Source organism: Dendrobates tinctorius, unplaced genomic scaffold (assembly GCF_039654945.1).
Source record: "Dendrobates tinctorius isolate UK_male_01 unplaced genomic scaffold, ASM3965494v1 ptg000007l, whole genome shotgun sequence".
Taxonomy (NCBI): Eukaryota; Metazoa; Chordata; class Amphibia; order Anura; family Dendrobatidae; genus Dendrobates; species Dendrobates tinctorius.
This window is the reverse complement of record NW_027361675.1, coordinates 46,527,161-46,546,632: the sequence shown is the minus strand read 5'-3', so window position 1 is coordinate 46,546,632 and position 19,472 is coordinate 46,527,161. Positions and strand designations below refer to the sequence as shown.

Sequence of the window (19,472 nt, the reverse complement as noted above, 5' to 3'; positions counted from 1 at the left end):
TACAGGGCAGGTAGCTCTATCGAAGCACATTCCAAATATGTAACTTTCATACCTATAACACCAACTGGGGTCAACATATGTCCTAATGTTTGGATCTTAAATCAACGCTAGAGCACGTTTCAGACAAAGCACTGGTTTCTGCTAATTACCACATTCCTGAGGGAGGGGTGAGATCACACACTGGAGTCTCAAGTTACAGAGAGTGGGTAGTGAGAAGGAGCTGGGGGGGGGGGTCGAAAAGCTCCCAGCGTGTCTTGCACAGACCTAATGGATGTAGCAGAGCTCAGTGTGTGAGACAATGAATGGAATGACCTCTTGGTACTCCTCCATGCACACCTCGGCAGGCTCGCCCCTGCGTTGCCATGCTCGCTGCCCTTTTTGTGTGTCACAGTAAAGTCGTACTGCTGAAGGGCAAGGCTGCAGCGTAACAACCTTCCACTGGTTCTGGACACGGTGTGCAGCCAGCTCAGGGGGTTGTGGACCGTCACCACAGTGAAGGTGCGTCCGTACAGGTAGGGCTGCAAACGCTGCAGTGTCCAGACCATGGCCAGAAACTCCTTCTCGATGATGGAAAAGGCCACTTTCCTCGGCAACAAAACAAAATCCACTGATACATATCCATTAACTATACAGGTCAATAAACCACTCCACTGGACATGACATAACTACTGACACTCCAATATGACATATATCCTACAAAAACCATGGAGATATGGTCCGAAATATATATAAAAAATAAATTTTATTAATATAATATGAATAAAGCCAAATATAGTTCAGACAAAAGACAAAGCATTTATACTAAGCTCATGTATGGTGGCCACAGCAACACAATATGTAACAGAATGAGAATAGACAGCAATGCCCTGAATGATATAATCAATAACACTATCACAAATAATCCTGGAAAGTGCATAATAGATAACCATAATAGGCAAACCAGAAAGCAGCCCCCCGTGGAAGCCGACGCGAACCGTGCGTCGGGGCTGCTTTTTCTTGGCCTACGCTCACCTGCAGACACATATGGGTAAGACATGCATCCTTGCTACAGTGACTTCACCCATGACGTGGTTCTGATACATATTTCCTGTATGTCACTGTGGTCCCCTGAATAATTGAGTCGGGTTTGCCTATTATGTTATCTATTATGCACTTTCCAGGATTATTTGTGATCGAGTGTTATTGATTATCTCATTCAGGGCATTGCTGTCCATTCTCATTCTGCTAAATATTGTGTTGCTGTGGCCACCATACATGAGCTTTGTATAAATGCTCTGTCTTTTGTCTGAACTATATGTGACTTTATTCATATTATATTAATAAAATTTATTTTTTTATATATTTCGGACCATATCTCCATGGTTTTTGTATGATGGTGGTACACTTTCCTCGGCAGAAGCTTCCGGCTCAGGTACAACACTGGCTGCTCTTGGTTCCCCGAGTCGACCTGGCTGAACACAGCACCGAGGCCAAACTCGCTGGCGTCGGTCTGCACCAGCAACGGCCGACTGCTGTCGACTGTTTTTAACACAGGAGAGTTGCACAGGGCTGTTTCCAAAGCCTAAAAGGCTGCCTCACAGCCATCTGTCCAGTCAACTGTTTGGGGTAGCTTCCTCTTGGTGAGGTCCGTCAAGGGCTTTGCAAGATTGCTATAATTCTGTATGAACCGCCTATAGTACCCTGCAGAGCCCAAGAAGGACATCATCTGTTTCTTGGTCCTGGGGGTAGGCCAGGACAAGATCGCATCCACTTTCTCAGGCTCTGGCCTTAGGAAGTTACCACCTACCCGGTGCCCCAGTGAGTGGTCATCGCTCATGCCCATTTGGCACTTTCCCGGCTTGATGGTCAGGCCTGCTTGGTGAACACACTGGAGCACCTCCTGGAGATGCTGAAGGTGTTCCTCCCATGTGGAACTGAAGACGGCAAGGTCATCCAGGTACTCCACCGTGTACTTCAGTCCCTGAAGCAGGCGGTTGACCATCCCGCTGGAAAGTGGCAGGGGCATTTTTCATGCCGAAGGGCATGACTGTGGACTCGTACAGTCCGAAGGGGGTGGTAAATGAGGATTTCTCCTGCGCCTCGGGGCACAGGGGAATCTGTCAGTATCCCCGGCTCAGATCCATTAAGGACAGATATTTGGCACCAGCTAACCGCTCAAGCAGCTCCTCGATGGGCGGCTTTTGGACAGTTGAATCACCCCCAGCTGATCTCATTGAACTCCTGGGGCATAATATGCTGCACCTTGTCAAAGATCCGATAGGGTGATCGCCATAGTGGGGCATGATTCCTGGTGTCCACCTTGTGGACTGCTAACTCAGTCCTTCCAGGTCGGTTGGAGAACACGGCCCAGAAGGGTTCCAGCGTGGTCCGCAGATGCGACCGGTGGGATTCGGATAGCAAAGCGCTTACCTCCACGTCCTCGATAGACCCACCGGCCTTGGCTTGGGCCAGCAAGGGGTCTTCCTCCCCGTCCTCGGGCAGGTTGCAGACCGGTAGGAGGCAGGCTTTATGTTCTTCATGAGCCTTCATCATGTTGACGTGAAAGGCCTTACACCTACCCTGCACGTGGTCAAGCGTGACCATGTAGGTGACTGGGCTGAGCTGTTGGTGGACGACGTACAGGCCTTCCCAGGCTGCCTGAAGCCTATCCTTTGGTACGGGGACCAGCATACACACCTTTTGACCCATCTGGTATGTCCGCTCCCGGGCGTTTTGGTCGTACCAGTGCTTCTGGTCAGCCTGAGCCTGCGTCATGTTGTCATGTACCAACTGCGTGAAGGTCTTCATTTTGTCAAGGAAGCGCATGACATAATCCACGATGGACACTTCAGAAGGGTTAGGCTAATTTTCCCAGGATTCCCTTACCAGCCCAAGGGGTCCCCGGACTCGCCTACCATACAGGAGCTCAAGGGGGGAGAACCCCATCGAGGCATGCGGAACTTCTCGGTAAGCGAATAGCAGGTGTGGGAGGTACCGCTCCCAGTCACGCCCTTGGGTCTCAACCAGCATGCGCAGCATCTGTTTGAGGGTACCGTTGAAGCGCTCACACAAGCCATTGGTCTGCGGGTGATATGCACTCGATACCAGACGCTTCACCTGCATTTTCTTACAGAGAGCCTCCATTAGGCGAGACATGAATTGGGTCCCTTGATCGGTAAGCATCTCCCTGGGAAATCCTACCCGTGAAAAAAAAAAAAACGGCCAACAGTGCATGCGCCACCTTATCCGCCGTGGTTGAGGACAGAGCCACTTCCTCTGGGTAGCGTAGTCTACCACGGTGAGGACGTATTGCTTTCCAAAGCGGCTGAGGACGGCCAGCGGGTCCACAATGTCCACCACGATCCTCTGGAAAGGCTCCTCTATCACTGGCAAAGGGATCAGAGGAGCCTTAAGAGCAGGCCCCGCCTTCCCCACTCTTTGGCAGGTGATACAGAAACGGCAGTAGTTTGTCACGTCTGTCTCCATCTTGGGCCAACAGAAGTGTTGAGACAGCCGGGCCTTAGTTTTGCTGATCCCCAAGTGTCCAGCAAGTGGAATCTCATGGGCAATCCGCAACAACTCAGTTCTGAACATATAGGGGACAAACAGCTGTCTTTCCCTAAACCACTCCTTTTGGGATTCTCCGGGCACTGTCTCCCGGTACAACCTTCCTCGTTCCCAGAACACTCTCTCCTTATCAGTCACGGAAGTGGGAGTCTCTGTGAGGTGTCTCAACTTCTCCAGGCTCGCATCTGAGTGCAGAGCAGCCTGGAATTCCTGGCTGGAGGCAGCCAGAAGTGATGTCAAGGTTCCCTCCTCATGGGAACCCTCTGGGACCTGCTCGGGGTCCATCTCTGTTTCAGTCAACCCTGTGACTGAGGAGGGTCCGGAAGGCATGGCGTTACCTGCGTTCCGGGCACTCTAACTGCGGGTGACAGCGGCTATGTAGGCTCTCACCCCGCAGTTTTCCACAGACCCATCAGCCGGTGCTGCTATGGGTTCTACCTTCCCATCCACCCCCAACACTTCAGGAGCAGTGCTATTTATGGGTCAGTTACCTTCCAAGGTGGCACTAGTCAGTTGCATGACATCCGCTTCCTCACGGTTCCCATGCACCTCCCCATTTCCTTTAGCACCGTCGCTTGCTCCTGCTAGGGGTTCCTCAGCCGTCTCACCCCGCAGAGTGACGTGGCTGAGCACTCTTGCACCTGTGGGGACACATCAACCTTTTCAGAAAAATGGTTATCAGATACAGCCTGCACATTTACATCATTATCCGCATCATCACTAGGGAAAAATTGTTTATCAGATGCATCATTACTAGGTAAAGCATTGTCAGGTATCAAAGTTTCCCATCATCATCCTCTGCATTAGCATCACCCTTATCATATTGAGGAGGGGTGTCAGGGACGTAGTATGCAAGCATACTCCCCAAATCAGTCCCCAATAAAACGTCAGTGGGCAAGTTCTCTGTCAAACCCACCTCCTTCACCCCACTCCCGACTCCCCAATCAATAAAAACCAGGGCCATTGGTAAGGGACAGCGGACACCCCCAATCCAGGCGACAGTCAGGGTTTTCCCCGGAATAATCTCTTCAGGGGCTGCCAGTCCGGGTCGGATGAGGGTTCGTTCAGCCCCGGTGTCCTTGAGGTCTCTAGCGAATTGCCGCACATTGTCATCGACCCTCCCAACCACCCCACCCACCAAAAGAACAGCTGCATTAGGCCCGGAGGCCTTGGCTTGGGGGTTCTTCTGCTTCTCCGGACAGTTGGCGCTGATATGACCAGTCCGTTTGCAGGAAAAACACTGGCTATGGTCGGTTTTAGGTCTGTTGATGCTTGCAATGGGGACAGGGCCTCAGGTGTGTCGGCTGGCAGGGGCACTGGGGTTGGTTGCAGGCTTACCCCCTTTCCAGCTGGCGGTGACTGGCTTCCGCCCGTCCGATTTATGGTTGGCCTCATAGGCGTCGGCAATCTGCGCTGCTCTAGCCACGTCTTTGTGCTCTCTGTACATCACAAACTGTCGGACCTCAGCTGGGCAAAGATGTAAGAACAGGTCTTTGATCATCAGGTCACGCAGCTGTGCAAAGGTGGTCACCGAAAGTCCTTGGGTCAAGTGGTCAATGTGAATCCCGAGTCCATGAGCCACATCACCGTAGCTGTCGTGTGGGCCACGTTGGAGGTTCCGGAACTTTCTACGGTAAACCTCAGGCGTAACTGGTACTTGGTTATCAGTGCCTGTTTGATGGCCTCATAGTCTATCTTGGTCTGGAAAGAGAGAAGCAAACGCCTCCAGAGCTTTGCCCTTCAGCCCTGGGGTCAAGTACCTGGCCCATTGGTTCGCAGGCAGCTGGTACTGTCTGCAGGCTTTCTCAAATGCCCACAGAGTCCAAGTCCCCGTCCTTTTCCATCACGGGAAAGTGCTCGGACCGCGGTTTGGGACGCTGAGCGCTGCTGGGCTCACTGCTCCGTGCTGTGGAGGGTACTCCCCCTAGCTGGGCCATCTGCAGTTTATGGGCTCTCTGAGCTTCTCGCTCGGCTTGGCGCTCTGCTCTTTCTTGCAGGATCAGCTGCAGGCGTCTGTCCATATCGTCGGTAGGGCAGAATTGTAGGTTGCAGATCTGCGCCAGCTGGGCCCATGCAGCTGCACCTTCGGCACTGGTGCTGCCTTCAGCGCCCTCTGCATCCTGGCTGTCTTCCCATTGCACCAAAGCCGCGACCAGATGTTCTTTGGTTTTGTCGGTGGCGTCAATCTGGTTTGACGTGCACAGGGCAATCAGAGCGTCTTTGGTCTGCCGCTTATAATGGGCTTTTCCCCGCTTATACATGGTTGCCAAATAAAGATAGGATAGAAACATGGATTTTTGTGAGACGCTCATTGGGGGACACAGAGACCGTGGGTGTGTGCTACTGCCGTCTGGAGGCTGACACTAAGTATACAAAAAACAAGTTAGCTCCTCCTCCGCCGCATACACCCTCGCCCCAATAGCGGGCGGAAACCAGTTTAGTGCAAAAGCAGTAGGAGAAGCTGAGAGCGAATTAGCCTTACCGCAGAAAATCATATGTCTGAAAAAAGGACCACCCTACAATAAAGAATTACACTAATCAAAATAAACCAAAGCCAACTGGCTATTAGGGTGGGTGCTGTGTCCCCCAATGAGCGTCTCGGAGAAAAGGATTTTACGGTGAGTACTCACAAAAATCCATGTTTCTCCTTCGTCTCATTGGGGGACACAGAGACTGTGGGACGTCCTAAAGCAGTCCCTGGGTGGGAGCCACTCACCAATCCAAACCACAAGCCCACCTGTTTAAAGGTGTGCTACTGCTGCCTGGAGAATTTTCCTACCCAGGCTCGCATCTGACGAAGCCTGAGTATGCACATTGTAATGCTTAGAGAACGTGTGCAGGCTTGACCAGGTTGCCGCCTTGCATACTTGCTCTGCCGAAGCCTGGTGCCGAAGCGCCCAAGAGGCGCCCACTGCCCGAGTAGAGTGCACCCCTATTCCAGTTGGAATCGGCGTGCCTCTGATACGGTAAGCCTCTTGAATAGTTAGGCGAACCCATCTGGCTATGGTCGACCGTGAGGCTGCGAGCCCCTTCCTGCGCCCTTCGGGGATCACAAACAACAAGTCTGTCTGGCGAAATGGTGCTGTCCTTGACACGTACCACCTGAGGGCCCTTACTAGGTCCAACGTGTGGAGCGCCTTCTCCACTCTGTGTACCGGAGCTGGACAAAACAAAGGCAAAATAATGTCCTCATTAATATGGAGAGGACACAACCTTCGGCAGAAACGGCGGCGGTGGTCTAAGGACTACCTTACCCTTAAAAAAAGTCAGAAACGGAGCTCTACAGGATAGGGCTGCCAATTCCGAGACCCGCCTAATGGAAGTTATGGCTACAAAAAACACGACCTTCCTGGAAAGGTATGACAATGCGACTTCCTGCAACGGCTCAAACGGAGATCCCTGCAGGACACCCAGAACCAGATTAAGGTCCCAGGCGTCTATGGGCGCTCTAAAGGGGGGCACCAAATGAGACCCCCTGAATGAATGTCTTGACCTGCATATTGGTAGCGATCTTTCGCTGGAAAAGAACCGACAAGGTCGATATTTGTCTCCTCAGGGAACTCGGGGCCAAACCTGCGTCTAAGCCTGACTGCAGAAATGCCAGGTTGTTGGGAACCGAGAAGGACAAAGGCGCAACCCCGTGATCTCGACACCAGAGAAAGAAAACCTTCCAAGTGTTATGATAAACCCTCGCCGAGGCCGGCTTCCGGGCGCTAACCATTGTAGCAACCACTTCACGCCCAAACCTCGCCTGAGTCAGAATCCAAGATTCAACGGCCATGCCGTCAAACACAGGGCCCTTAAGTTCGGGTGGTAGAACGGCCCCTGGGACAATAAGTCTGGCCGTACCGGTAGACGCCATGGCACGTCTGCGAGGAGCTGTACTTGATCCGCGTACCAAGCTCGACGGGGCCAGTCTGGAGCCAGCAGAATCGCCGGGACCCTCTCTGTCTTGATCTTTCTGATGACCCTCGGGAGAAGTGGCAGAGGGGGAAACACCTATGGGAGCCGAAACTGGCTCCATGGAAGGACTAACGCATCCACTGCGATTGCTCGTGGGTCCTGGGACCGAGCGACAAACATGCCCACTTTGGCGTTGTCCCTGGAGGCCATCAGGTCCACGTCCGGAGTCCCCCACCGTTGGCAAATCTGCTGGAAGACCTCGGGGTGCAGGGACCATTCCCCGGCCACGACACCCTGCCGACTCAGGAAATCTGCTGCCCAATTTTCCACGCCTGGTATGTGAACTGCTGAGATTACTGAGTGGTGCCTCTCGGCCCAACGGAGTACATGCTCTATCTCGCGCATGGCTGCCCTGCTGCGCGTGCCTCCCTGGTGATTCACATACGCCACTGCCGTGGCGTTGTCTGACTGGACCCGGACTGGGCGTCCTGCTAGCCAGTGCTGAAAATGCTGCAACGCCAACCGCACCGCTCGAATCTCCAACAAGTTGATCGGAAGACGAGCCTCCTGGGGCGACCACTGCCCCTGTGCCGTGTGATGGCGAAATACTGCTCCCCAACCGAGAAGACTTGCGTCGGTTGTGATCACCAACCATTGATCTGGAGGAAAGGGTTTCCCCTGAAGGAGAGAGGAGTCACGCGTCCACCATTGAAGTGCTCGTCGGACCTGAAAGGACAACCTGCACTGGTGATCTAGGGAGAACGGACTCTTGTCCCACGCTGCCAAGAGAGCGTGCTGCAGGGGACGAAGATGAAATTGAGCAAACGGAATTGCTTCTATTGCCGCTACCATCCTCCCTAGAACCCTCATCCCAAATCGAATCGTGTGAGGGCCTGGTTGCTGAAGACTCCGAACTCCCTGCCGGAGCGCCCGAGCCTTGTCCTGAGGGAGAATTACCAACCCTCGGGAGGTGTCGAAAATCATCCCTAGGAATGGAATCCTCTGAGCCGGGATAAGAGATGACTTTTTCCCATTGACCAACCATCCTAGGCAAGATAGGGTATCCAGCGTGATGCGGACATTCTCCTTGCATGCTTGAAAGGACGGCCCCTTTACTAAGAGGTCGTGCAAGTACAGCAAAACCACTATGCCCCGAGAATGAAGAATGGCCATGATGACCGCCATTACCTTCGTGAATACCCTGGGAGCCGTGGCTAACCCGACCGGCAGAGCCACAAATTGAAAATGCTGGCCATTGATTGCAAACCGAAGGAACTTCTGATGCGGGGGAAAAATAGGGATGTGCAGGTAGGCATCCTGGACATCGATTGAGGCCAAATATTCTCCCTGCTCCATGGCCGATATCACTGACCGGAGGGATTCCATCTGAAAGTGCCTGACTCTGATGAACCTGTTTAGGAGTTTTAGGTCCAGAACCGGTCTTACTGTTCAGTCCTTCTTGGGGACCGCGAACAGGTTGGAATAAAATCCTTGAGCCTTTTCGCCCTCTGGTACCGGGACAATGACCCCGTTGCACTGAAGAATCCTGATGGCTCCTAGCAACGCTTCTGCCCGGGATTCCGATTTGGGAAGCCGGGAAAGAAAAAATCGTCTTGGAGGATGTCCGATAAACTCTATTTTGTACCCGGATGACACTAATTCCGCCACCCATGCGTCGTGTGCCACCTTGACCCAGACGTGGCGGAACTTGAGCAGACGACCGCCTACTCTGCTGTCTTCGGGTACCTGATGCCTCGAGTCATTTTGCTGAGGGCCTCTGGGACCTGGCCCCCCTTGACCTGGGTGGTCGGCCCCGCATCCTCCCCAGCGGGTTGGCTTTATACGTGACCTGGCGCTCTCTGTCTTGGTTATAGCGAGCTGGGGCGGTAGAACTGGCCGCTGTTGCCCATCCGGGGGTGCGAAATGCTCGAAAGCGCGCCTGCGGTTGACGAAAAGGCAGTCTACTCTTCTGCTGTGGGACAAAGCTGCTCTTTCCCCCTGTGGCATTCGAAATGAGTTTGTCTAATTTCTCTCCAAATAATCGGTTACCCTGATATGGCAGGGACGTTAACGATTTCTTAGAAATTGAATCAGCCCGCCATAGCCTTAGCCACAAGGCTCTCCTAATGGCGATAGCGTTTGCCGCCGCTAGTGCCGCGCAATTAGCCGCATCCAATGATGCATTAATTAGATAGTCACCCGCCATCGCGATCTGATTTGCCATCTCAGATACCTCTATCGGCAAGTCTCTATCTTGCAGGACTTTATTCAACGACTCTGACCATGACATCATGGCCTTGGCCACCCATGTTGCCACGAATGAAGGCAAAAGCGCTGATCCCGATGCCTCATACACTGAGCAGGCTAAACCTTCTATGAGCCGATCCGTGGGGTCCTTAATAGAAGAACCACTAGGCACTGACAACAACGATCTTGAGGCCAGGCGTGACACTGGGGGATCCACAATTGGAGATTCCGCCCATCTCTTACAGAGCTCTGGTGCAAACGGGTATTTCGTCTCTTGCGTTTTTTGTCCCGAAAAACGCTTGTCTGGACGTCCCTGTGCCGTTGCACCATGTCCTCGAATTCTGGATGAGTGCTAAACACCCTATGTGGTCGCCTGGCCCTTTTAAAAGATATTTTATGCCCTGCGGTTAGGGAGACATCCTCCTCAATACCTAGAGTCTGCTTGACAGCCTCAATGAGACTGTCTACCGTCTCCCGACACCCCGGGGTATCCAGGTCCAAGGATTCCTGCATGTCCTCATCCGAACTCTCCTCGCTCCCAGACAATGGTGACGGTGAGCGAGACGCCGCACTCACGGATGCCGAAGCACCGGAGGGGCCCGGAGACGCCATATGGGATCTCTCCCTGTACGTCTGCTTAGAGAGAGTGCGGCCCCTGCAGGCCGGCGGCTCTTGTGAGGTGGATGAACCCTCCCAAACAGGTGAGTCGTCGTCTCTACCCCTTACCTGGGGCCTGAAGGGTGTCAATCGCCTTCGTAAGCGAAACCATAGACCGAGAAAGTGATAACGCCCATTCCGGGGGGTCCGAACCCCTGGGCTCCGTTGGAGGGGAGGGCTCCTGGGCGCGTTCGGAACTACAGGTTTCACATAACTTAATAATCTGCGCTCGCGGGAACACAACCCCACAGGAAACGCATGCAGTATAAAAGGACATGTGCTTTTTCCCTTTGCCAGGCATACTGCAGAAAAAAGGCCAATTTTCTCTCTTTTCCCTTTTTTTTTTTTTTTCTCTTTTTTGTTTAAAGCATAAGGGGGAATGAGGAGAAGGAGGATAACTTGCCCTAGTGTGGCTCCGGGACGGGGGTCGCACTTACCCGGCTCCGGCTGTCTCCCCGCGCTCCTGATCCTGCTGTTCCTTCCTCTCTGGGTAGGCTGCGATGCTCTCCTGATCGCGGCCTACCCTGTTCTGAACACGGGGCCTCGATTTAATCCAGCGCCCGCCCCGGATCTGACGTCACGCCGGGGGGGTGGGCCTTCCCCCCACGGCCTAGGCCGAAGCCGCGGGCTAAATTTGACACTACCCGCCCGAGCATGGGCGCGCTATCCTCGTGCTCCCCCGGTACCGCCCTGAGGCGCCCTCCTTCCCCAGCTGGGGAATCTTGGCAAAACCATTATGCCCCGCGCGGGGCCTCCACGCACCCTGGACTACAGGTATGGGAGGGAGGAAGGAGGGAGGGAGGAAGGAGGGAGGGAGGAAGGAGGGAGGGAGGAAGGAGGGAGGGAGGGAGGAAGGAGGGAGGGAGGAAGGAGGGAGGGAGGAGGAAGGAAGCGGGGAGGAGAGAGGAAGGAGGGAGATGGCTGCTGATCACAGCCCTATGGTAACTCTGCGGCTCCAGCACCTGAGTTGCTGGGGCATATGGATTGTGATGACCTGCTTCTCTTCCCTAAGCCGGCGCTAGCCTGGAGCCACTCGCTGCCCAGGGGCCCTCCCAGTCATGAGTTAATCCATCTTCGGACGGTGCAGGCACCCTAGCTCCGTCCGCCTTGTCTGGGCGAGGAGAGGGACCGTCCGCCGCCATGCAGCACCGCCGTCATGCGCTGGTGGAGCAGTGGGGGCGCACAGACTAGTCTTGTGCCTCTGTGCAAGCCCATGGTTTCACTACCTAGGGGTGGACAGGGATAAGTCTGGCATAATGTCCCACGTCGCGGGAGAGGAAACGTGGAGGGACACTCGCACGTGGTCGCCCGTTGCTGGTTTGGGGAAATCGGATCCTTTCAATAGGATGCGTTGCCCGTCATATCTTCTTAAAAAATAAAAAAGAGAGATGTCTGGGGAAAAGTCCCAGAGATATCCCTCGGTGCGGGAAAGGATACGCGGAGGCGATACTCGCGCGTGCTCGCCCGTTGATGTTTTGGGGAGATCGGACCCTTTCAATAGGGTACGTCGCCCCTGTCTCCTCTTCAAAGCGAGAAAATATAAAAAAAAAAAAAATAGTCTGGAGAGACCCAGACTGCGTGTGCCTCCACCAGACACTAAGCAAAAACTGGTTTCCGCCCGCTATCGGGGCGAGGGTGTTTGCGGCGGAGGAGCCAACTTGTTTTTTGTATACTTAGTGTCAGCCTCCAGACGGCAGTAGCACACACCCACAGTCTCTCTGTCCCCCAATGAGACGAAGGAGAAAAATAAAAGAGAAAGAGAGGGGGTAATCGCAAGTACACACAATTGTCTCAGTACTAATAAACAGTGAGTCAGTTCTTCAAAACTTTTGCTGCAGGGTCCGCGCAAGAACCGTGCAAGTTTTTAGTGAGAGGAATGATTGCTCAGACAAGATCACTAATGCTCTATTATCCCACCACGCTGCCACCAAAATGTGATGAAAACCAGTATATATACCCTACAAATCTATCGCAGGGGGAATTTTTTTTTTTTGTTATCCAATCTCTGCCAACAATATGTCACCAACTGCAGTAATTTATGTATATCACGCTTTCCAGTTCCGGTTTAGAACTCACAGCTCTCTGGCACACCCCTTTACCCTCAGTCAGGGAACTGCACCTAGGATAAGTAGTCGCCGGACAGGCCGCCTGGATGTGTCCTGCTGTTAGGCATGCTGCAGCGAGGGAAATATAACTACTCCTAGCCGCAGCCAGGCAATACGCTTATCAAACCCGTTCCGCTTTGCCCAACAAGCCCAGAACACACTTCGCTGCCACCAGCTCCGATTTCCTAATAACGGGTCCGAAGCTGACCCAAATTAGTAGCGTAATTCACTTCGGAGGACGGGACAGTACGTTATAGAGCAAGGAGAAACGAAACTAGTAATTTTATATATTTTACTCCAAAAAGATAGGCAGTGTTTACAAAAGTATTACAAGGTGAGACAATTGAAGTATGTACAAAACGATTACAAAATAACAAGGATTAAAAGAAGAAGCACTTACAATTGCTTAAGTCATTTCCAGCAGACCATGCGGTGCGAGGGGGAGGGGCGATACATCACAGAGCCTCGCCTGTATCCGAGTTCCCGGGAAAAGACGCCTGGGAACTGAGCTCCCACTATCTTATACCCCCTGGTCGTGACACCACTGAAGGGGCTGAGTTATGGGACCCCCCTCTTTTATCAGAGAGGCTAACGTGCTGAAAACTCAAAAGTATCATATCTCGGGGAGGAAACCTCGTATAGCGACGAACAAAGTATCATCTTACTCAGCATGATGTTGGCTTTCATTTAAGTCCAAACTCGAGGTACTGGGATGCCCCGCTGAAGTAGGAATCCATTTCTTGGATTCTGCTGAAGCTAGTCTAGAAAACTACAGGGCAGGTAGCTCTATCGAAGCACATTCCAAATATGTAACTTTCATACCTATAACACCAACTGGGGTCAAGATATCAACTCTAGAGCACACGTTTCAGATAAAGGACTGGTTTCTGCTAATCACCACATTCCTGAGGGAGGGGTGAGATCACACACTGGAGTCTCACGCTACAGAGAGTGGGTAGTGAGAAAGAGCTGAGACGGGAGGGGGAGGGTCAAAAAGCCCCCAGTGTGTCTTGCACAGACCTAATGGATGTAGCAGAGCTCAGTGTGCGAGACAATGAACGGAAGGTTCTAAAAGGTACTTTTTGAATGTGAGCATATTCATCGTATCATTACAGGGCTTTCTACCTGCTTCACTCATCCACCCTCAGTGTGGACACTCCCTTCCCCCGCCAGCAGTGGTTATCTGGGGTCTATGATACACTATGGAAGGTTCAGCCATACATTATTCAATAGCTTAGGTAATACATATATCAGCGCTTTTACAGCTAAGTAGAGCAATAAACAAAACAATAACATCTGCATGCAAGTCTGTACAATAGCATAAATCAATCCCACAGGCCACTAAACCAGTTAGTTGGATATAAAAACACATTTGTGTTATGAAGGGGGTATATTAGCATACTACTGAATATTTTGTTATTGGTTCCCTGAACGGGAAACGAACCCATGCCCACCCAGGGATGCCATAGAAGGGTTAACGTTCTTTTCTTTTGCTAGAATTTGTTCTTACATTGCTGTAGCATTATAGTCTCCGATTCAAGGATTTTATACTTCTTATCTCATATGAAATGTTTTCAAGAGTCAGCAAGAACATGATCTGTGTACATGGTAAATAAAGGTCATTATGACCTGGGTAACAGGGAGGGCTACACGAGTCCAGGCATGGACCCAGAATACGGACTTCTCCAGGAAGTTCATGGTACTGTTTGGGTTCCGTACCTCAAACATTGGGTGTTTCCCACGCTGTCATCAGCGCGAGAAACACTGGCGGCTTCGATGAGAAAAATGTGGTTCCCACTCAGCGAGAGACAGCAGCTGTGACTGGTGGTAAAAAGTTTACTGCCGGTCACATGCGTCAGATGATGCCGAGCGTACTACTCCTTTCAGCCTACGCCTGATGTAACTGATAACAGCGAGAGCAGGTGCCTGCGCTATAAATAAATAAAAAAGAAAGGACGTGGGGTCGGTTTTATTTTTGATCACCATTGCTGGCAAAACTGACAGCTACGGGCTGCAACCCTCAGCTGTCAGCTTTATCATGGCTGGTTATCAAGAATAGAGGGGTCCCCACACTGTTTTTTTAATTATTTACATAAAAAAAAATAAAAAAAAATAAAAAACAGTGAGGTCCTCCCTATTTTTGACAACCAGCCAAGTTAAAGCAGAAAGTTGAGAGCTGGTATGGGCTATGAATATTGCCCCCCCAGCCTAAAAATTGCAGTATCCCCAGAAAAGGCACATATATTAGATACGCCAATCCTGGCGCTATGCCCGGCTCTTCCCACTTGCCCTGTAGCAAGTAGGGTAATATTTGTGGGGTTGATGTCACATTTGTAAAAAAAAAAAAAAAAAAAATAATAAGAAAACGAAACCACCATATCCCTCACCTGTCCGAAGTGAAGATGTCCCACGCTGTAATCCATCTCTGTGATATGTGGTTTACAACCTGGACAGTGCCATGATGCGTCCATCCAGGTTGAACATCAAAGGGGAATAAGATGTTTGCATTATTGACTACTGTTGACATGAGACTTCACTGCCGGTCATTGAAGCTGCATTCCCACACTTTACTATGAGGGCCCGATGAACTGCTTTGACTTCAATGAGATCATCAGGAGTACCGTGGTGCTGTCATTGCTTTCATGGTCAAAGCAATGACAGCAAGGTCTCCAAACCATGTGGCTACAAAACAAGCCCAAATCATCGCTCCTACACCACCGTGCTTGACAGTTTGCGTGAGGTGTTTGGCCATAATGGCATATGCAATGTTTAGCGAAAGCCAAAACAGAGCATATCAGCACAAACATTTCTACTCTGGCCTCGTCTCCCCAACATTGTTACAGAAATCCTGTGACTTCTTCAGTTGCTACTTTATAAACTTTAGCTGTAATGCCATGTTCAAAAATTAGAATTAAGCTTTTTTTTTTTGGTAACCCTTCCATACTTGCTCTGTCTTTTCAAATTGTATTGTCATGAACCTGAACATTTAACATGATAACTAAGACTTTTAGAAAAAATTTAGGCCTTTAGAATCTGAGCTGTAGTTCTTGGGTTTACTTTTTTTTGCAGTTTCTGTGAGCATTGCACAGCCTGACATTCATTGAAAATCGAAGGGACATCTGCTCCTGGGAAGATTGTGAACTGTCTTGAATGTTTTCCACTTGTGAATAATCTTTCACAGTATTGAATGATGGGTTTCATATTCACTTTACAACCAGTCCAAGACTGATGACCAGCAACAATTGCTTTTCTAAGTTGACTTTCCTCCTTGGCACTGTTAACACACCCAAATAATCCAGAACAGCAAATTGCCTAAATTACTTATTTTATGGTGGTGATCACACTTGCTGATGAACAGTCAATTAAGGGCAAGTGATTAGCAGAATCTGGTTTCTATTTACCCCCTTAATTCCTATGAATCCAATAATTTTATTTAAGTTTTCACACACTTTCTGCATTCTGGTCTGGGTTTTGGTAAATAAATAATGATAAGGTATAATTTGTAATGTGTCCTTGTAAATCTAATGTTGCATTTACCTAATTTTAAGAGCTTTTAAAAAAGACCAGATTTCCTTTTAACATGTATGTGTCATGATACGTAAAACCACTGAATTCAAATACTGTGTACTTTTTTTTCCTCAATACTGTACATGAAAAGGAATAATGGAGGGGAGGAAAAAAAATGATCGCCAACAAATTCAATACCTTTTCCCAGATTTTAAAAACGGATAGAAAGATGGACTGAGCATCTCAGGTATACAGTGACAAGTAAAAGTTTGGGCACCCCTGGTTAGAATTACTGTTATTGTTAACAGTTAAGCAGGTTGAAAGTTAAATGATTTCTAAAAGGGTTAACGTTAAAGATGACACATTCCCTTTGTATTTTAAAGCAAAGTTTCACCTTTTACATTTTAACAATTACCAAAAAAGAAAATGGGCATATCTAAAAGTTTGAGCACCCTTAAACATTTATGTGCTCAGATGCTTTAAACAAGTTTTCAGACCTTAATTAGCCTGTTAAGGTTATGGCTTATTCACTTTTATTGTTGGGAAAAGCCAGGTGACCTACCTACCTAGCACTCTGAAAATGGTGGCGATCCACAAAACAGTAGAAGGCGATAAGATAGCAAAGCGTTTCCAACTTGCCCTTTTCTCAATTTGAAATGTAATAAAGAAATGGCAGGAATAGAGGTCAAAATAAGGTCGAAAAGACCAAGCAAAATTTCAGTGAGAGCTGCATAGAAGATTGCCAGAGAGGCAAAACAGAACTCCTGTCACTGCAAAAGACCTTCAGAAAGATTTAGCAAACTCTGGAGTTGTGGTACACTGTTTTACTGTTCAGAAACACCTTCACGAAAGAGTCATCAGAAGAAAACTTCTCCTGCGTCTTCACCATAAACTCCAGCGTTAGGAGTACGTAAAAGAACATCTAAACAAGCCTGATGCTTCTTGGAAACAAGTCCTGGGGACCGATAAGGTTAGAACTCTTTGGTCACAATGATCAAAAGGTATACATGGTGAAAATAGGGCACAGAATTTCAGGAAAAGAACATCTCTCTAATCACTAGGCATGGGGGTGGATCAATAATGCTTTGGGGTTGTGTTGCAGCCAATGGCACGAAGAAAATTTGACAGATAGGAAGAAGAATGGATTCAAGAAAATTTTCAACAAATTCTTGATGCAAATATAGCAATCTGTAATAAAGCTGAAGTTGAAAAAGTCGTAGTTACTCACCGGTTAACGGTATTTTTCGGAGTCCATGACAGCACCACCTGAGAGAGGGGATCCGCCCTCCAGGAACAGGAAATCCTACAGATACATAAGGGCGGCACCTCTCCCACACATCAGTTGGTTTACAGAGCACAAGAGGACCACAAAGGTTAATAGCATAATTTATATACAATACTCTTACACGACTATTAATTACCCGTGTACATATAAGAGGAAGACGTGCACACCCAAATTAAACTAAAGGGAGGGACTATACGGGTGCTGTCATGGACTCCGAAAAATACCGTTAACCGGCGAGTAACTACAACTTTATTCGGTCGTCCATGACAGCACCACCTGAGAGAATTACAGAGAGTAATAATTACTTTAGGGAGGGACTACCGCCTGCAGAACCCTGACACCAAAGGAGAGGTCTGAGGAAGCACAGTCTAGTCTATAATGGTTGTAGAAGGTGCACGGAGAGGACCAAGTAGCTGCCTTACATATCTGGTCGATCGAGACCTCTGATCTCTCTGCCCATGAGGTTGCCATTGCCCTGGTGGAAGGCGCCCTCAGCTTGCCAGGGGCCGGTTTGCCTTTTGAGGTGTATGCCAATGAAATGGCCTCCCTAATCCACCTCGCTAGCGAGCTTTTTGAAGCCCTAAGGCCCTTTCCAGTGCCCTGATAGGAGATAAACATGGCATTATCTTTTTTCCCAGGGGTCGGTAACTGCCAGGTACTCTAGGAGACATCTCCTAACGTCCAGAGTGTGTAATTTCCTTTCCTATCGTTCGTGGGATTAGGGAGGAATTTATGGAAGAACTCTCTCCTCAGTTCTATGGAAACTGGAGGCTACTTTAGGCAGGTATGCTGGATCAGGTGTAAGAATTACCCTGTCATCCCTGAATTGTATGTAAGGAGGAAGTCTAGATAGCGCCTGGATGTCACTAACTCTCCGGGCTGATGTCAACGCTACCAGGAGAGCCACTTTAAGGGACAGGTTTTTTGTGGAAGCTGATGAAATAGGCTCAAACGGGGCCTCTGTCATGGCCGTAAGGACTAGGTTTAGATCCCATGGCATAAATTTATTTCTCACTACCGGTCTGGACCTGCCTGTTGCTTTAATAAACCTATTGATCCAATAGTTACTGGCGATGTTGCAGTTGAAAAGAGCCGACACCTGTACCTTACGGGTGCTGGTGGAGAGTCCCATGTCCAGACCTCTTTGTAAGAACTCTAAGATCTGTGCTATGGGAGTGGACTGCCCAGCTATGAGCCCTGAAGGAATCTTTTCCAGATCCTAATGTAGATTTTGGTTGTAATCGGTTTTCTGCTTTTGAGCAGGGTGTTAATTGGGGCCGGGGAGAAACCTTTCTCCTTTAGTAGTGCCCGTTCAAAATCCACGCCGTCAGATGTAGGCCAGCCACCTGAGGATGGTAAACTGGGCCCTGGTATAGGAGATCTGGGATGTTTGGTAGGACCCAAGGGTCGGACACCGACATGGTCCTGAGGCATGAGAACCATGCCCTCCTGGGCCAAAACGGGACGATCACTATAATTCTCGCTTTGCCCTTCCTGACCTTCCTCATCACCAGGGGTAGTAGAGCCAGGGGAGGGAAGGCGTATGCTAGCCCGAAGTTCCATTAGACAAGAAGAGCATCTACTGCCAGACAATTCTCCCTGGGATTTAGAGAGCAGAACTGAGGCACCTTCCTATTCTCTCTGGTGGTGAAGAGGTCCACTTCTGGCTGCCCCCATTTTTGTACGATTCGGTCGAAGATGGACATTTTTAAGGACCATTCCCCCTGCTTTAGAAGTTTGCGGCTTAGGAAGTCTGCTGTGGTGTTTTCTTTTCCTTTTATGTGCAGAGCTGTTAAAAACAGGAGATGTTGCTCTGCCCATTGGAACAGCCGTTCTTCTACCTCCATCAGGGGCCTGGAACGAGTCCCACCTTGGTGGTTGATGTAAGCCACGGTGACCTGATTGTCGGAGGATATTCGAACATGGTGACCCTGTAGATACACAAAAAGGTTTTTGACTGCCTGCTCTACGGCTGTTAGCTCTTTCAGGTTGGAGGACATTCCCAACTGATGGCATTTCCACAGGTCCTGGATCAAGATTTCCCCCATGTGGGCCCCCCAACCCGTAGGGCTTGCGTCTGTGGTGACTACCCGGGTTACGTTATATTCCCAGGGCACCCCTCTGGCTAGATTATTCTCGTCTAGCCACCACTCAAGGGATCTCAAGGTATGTTGGGACAGAGTCAACTGGCCTTCTAGATAACTGACCAGGATCTTTTGATG

The 19,472-nt window shown here is 50.0% G+C and overlaps 1 protein-coding gene across 5 annotated transcripts in view; it reads right to left on the bottom strand.

Moving 5' to 3' along the window:
- TRIM37 (tripartite motif containing 37) overlaps positions 1-19,472 on the bottom strand; it is a 198,214-nt gene that overhangs the window by 46,907 nt on the left and 131,835 nt on the right. For 3 of the 5 annotated variants that reach the window (XM_073574320.1, XM_073574337.1, XM_073574329.1), the window contains exon 20: positions 4,038-4,187. The exons of the other annotated variants lie outside the window; for them this stretch is intronic. In XM_073574320.1, the coding sequence (XP_073430421.1) occupies positions 4,038-4,187 (150 nt within the window). The remainder of the gene's footprint in view (positions 1-4,037; positions 4,188-19,472) is intronic. 5 annotated transcript variants of the gene reach the window in all.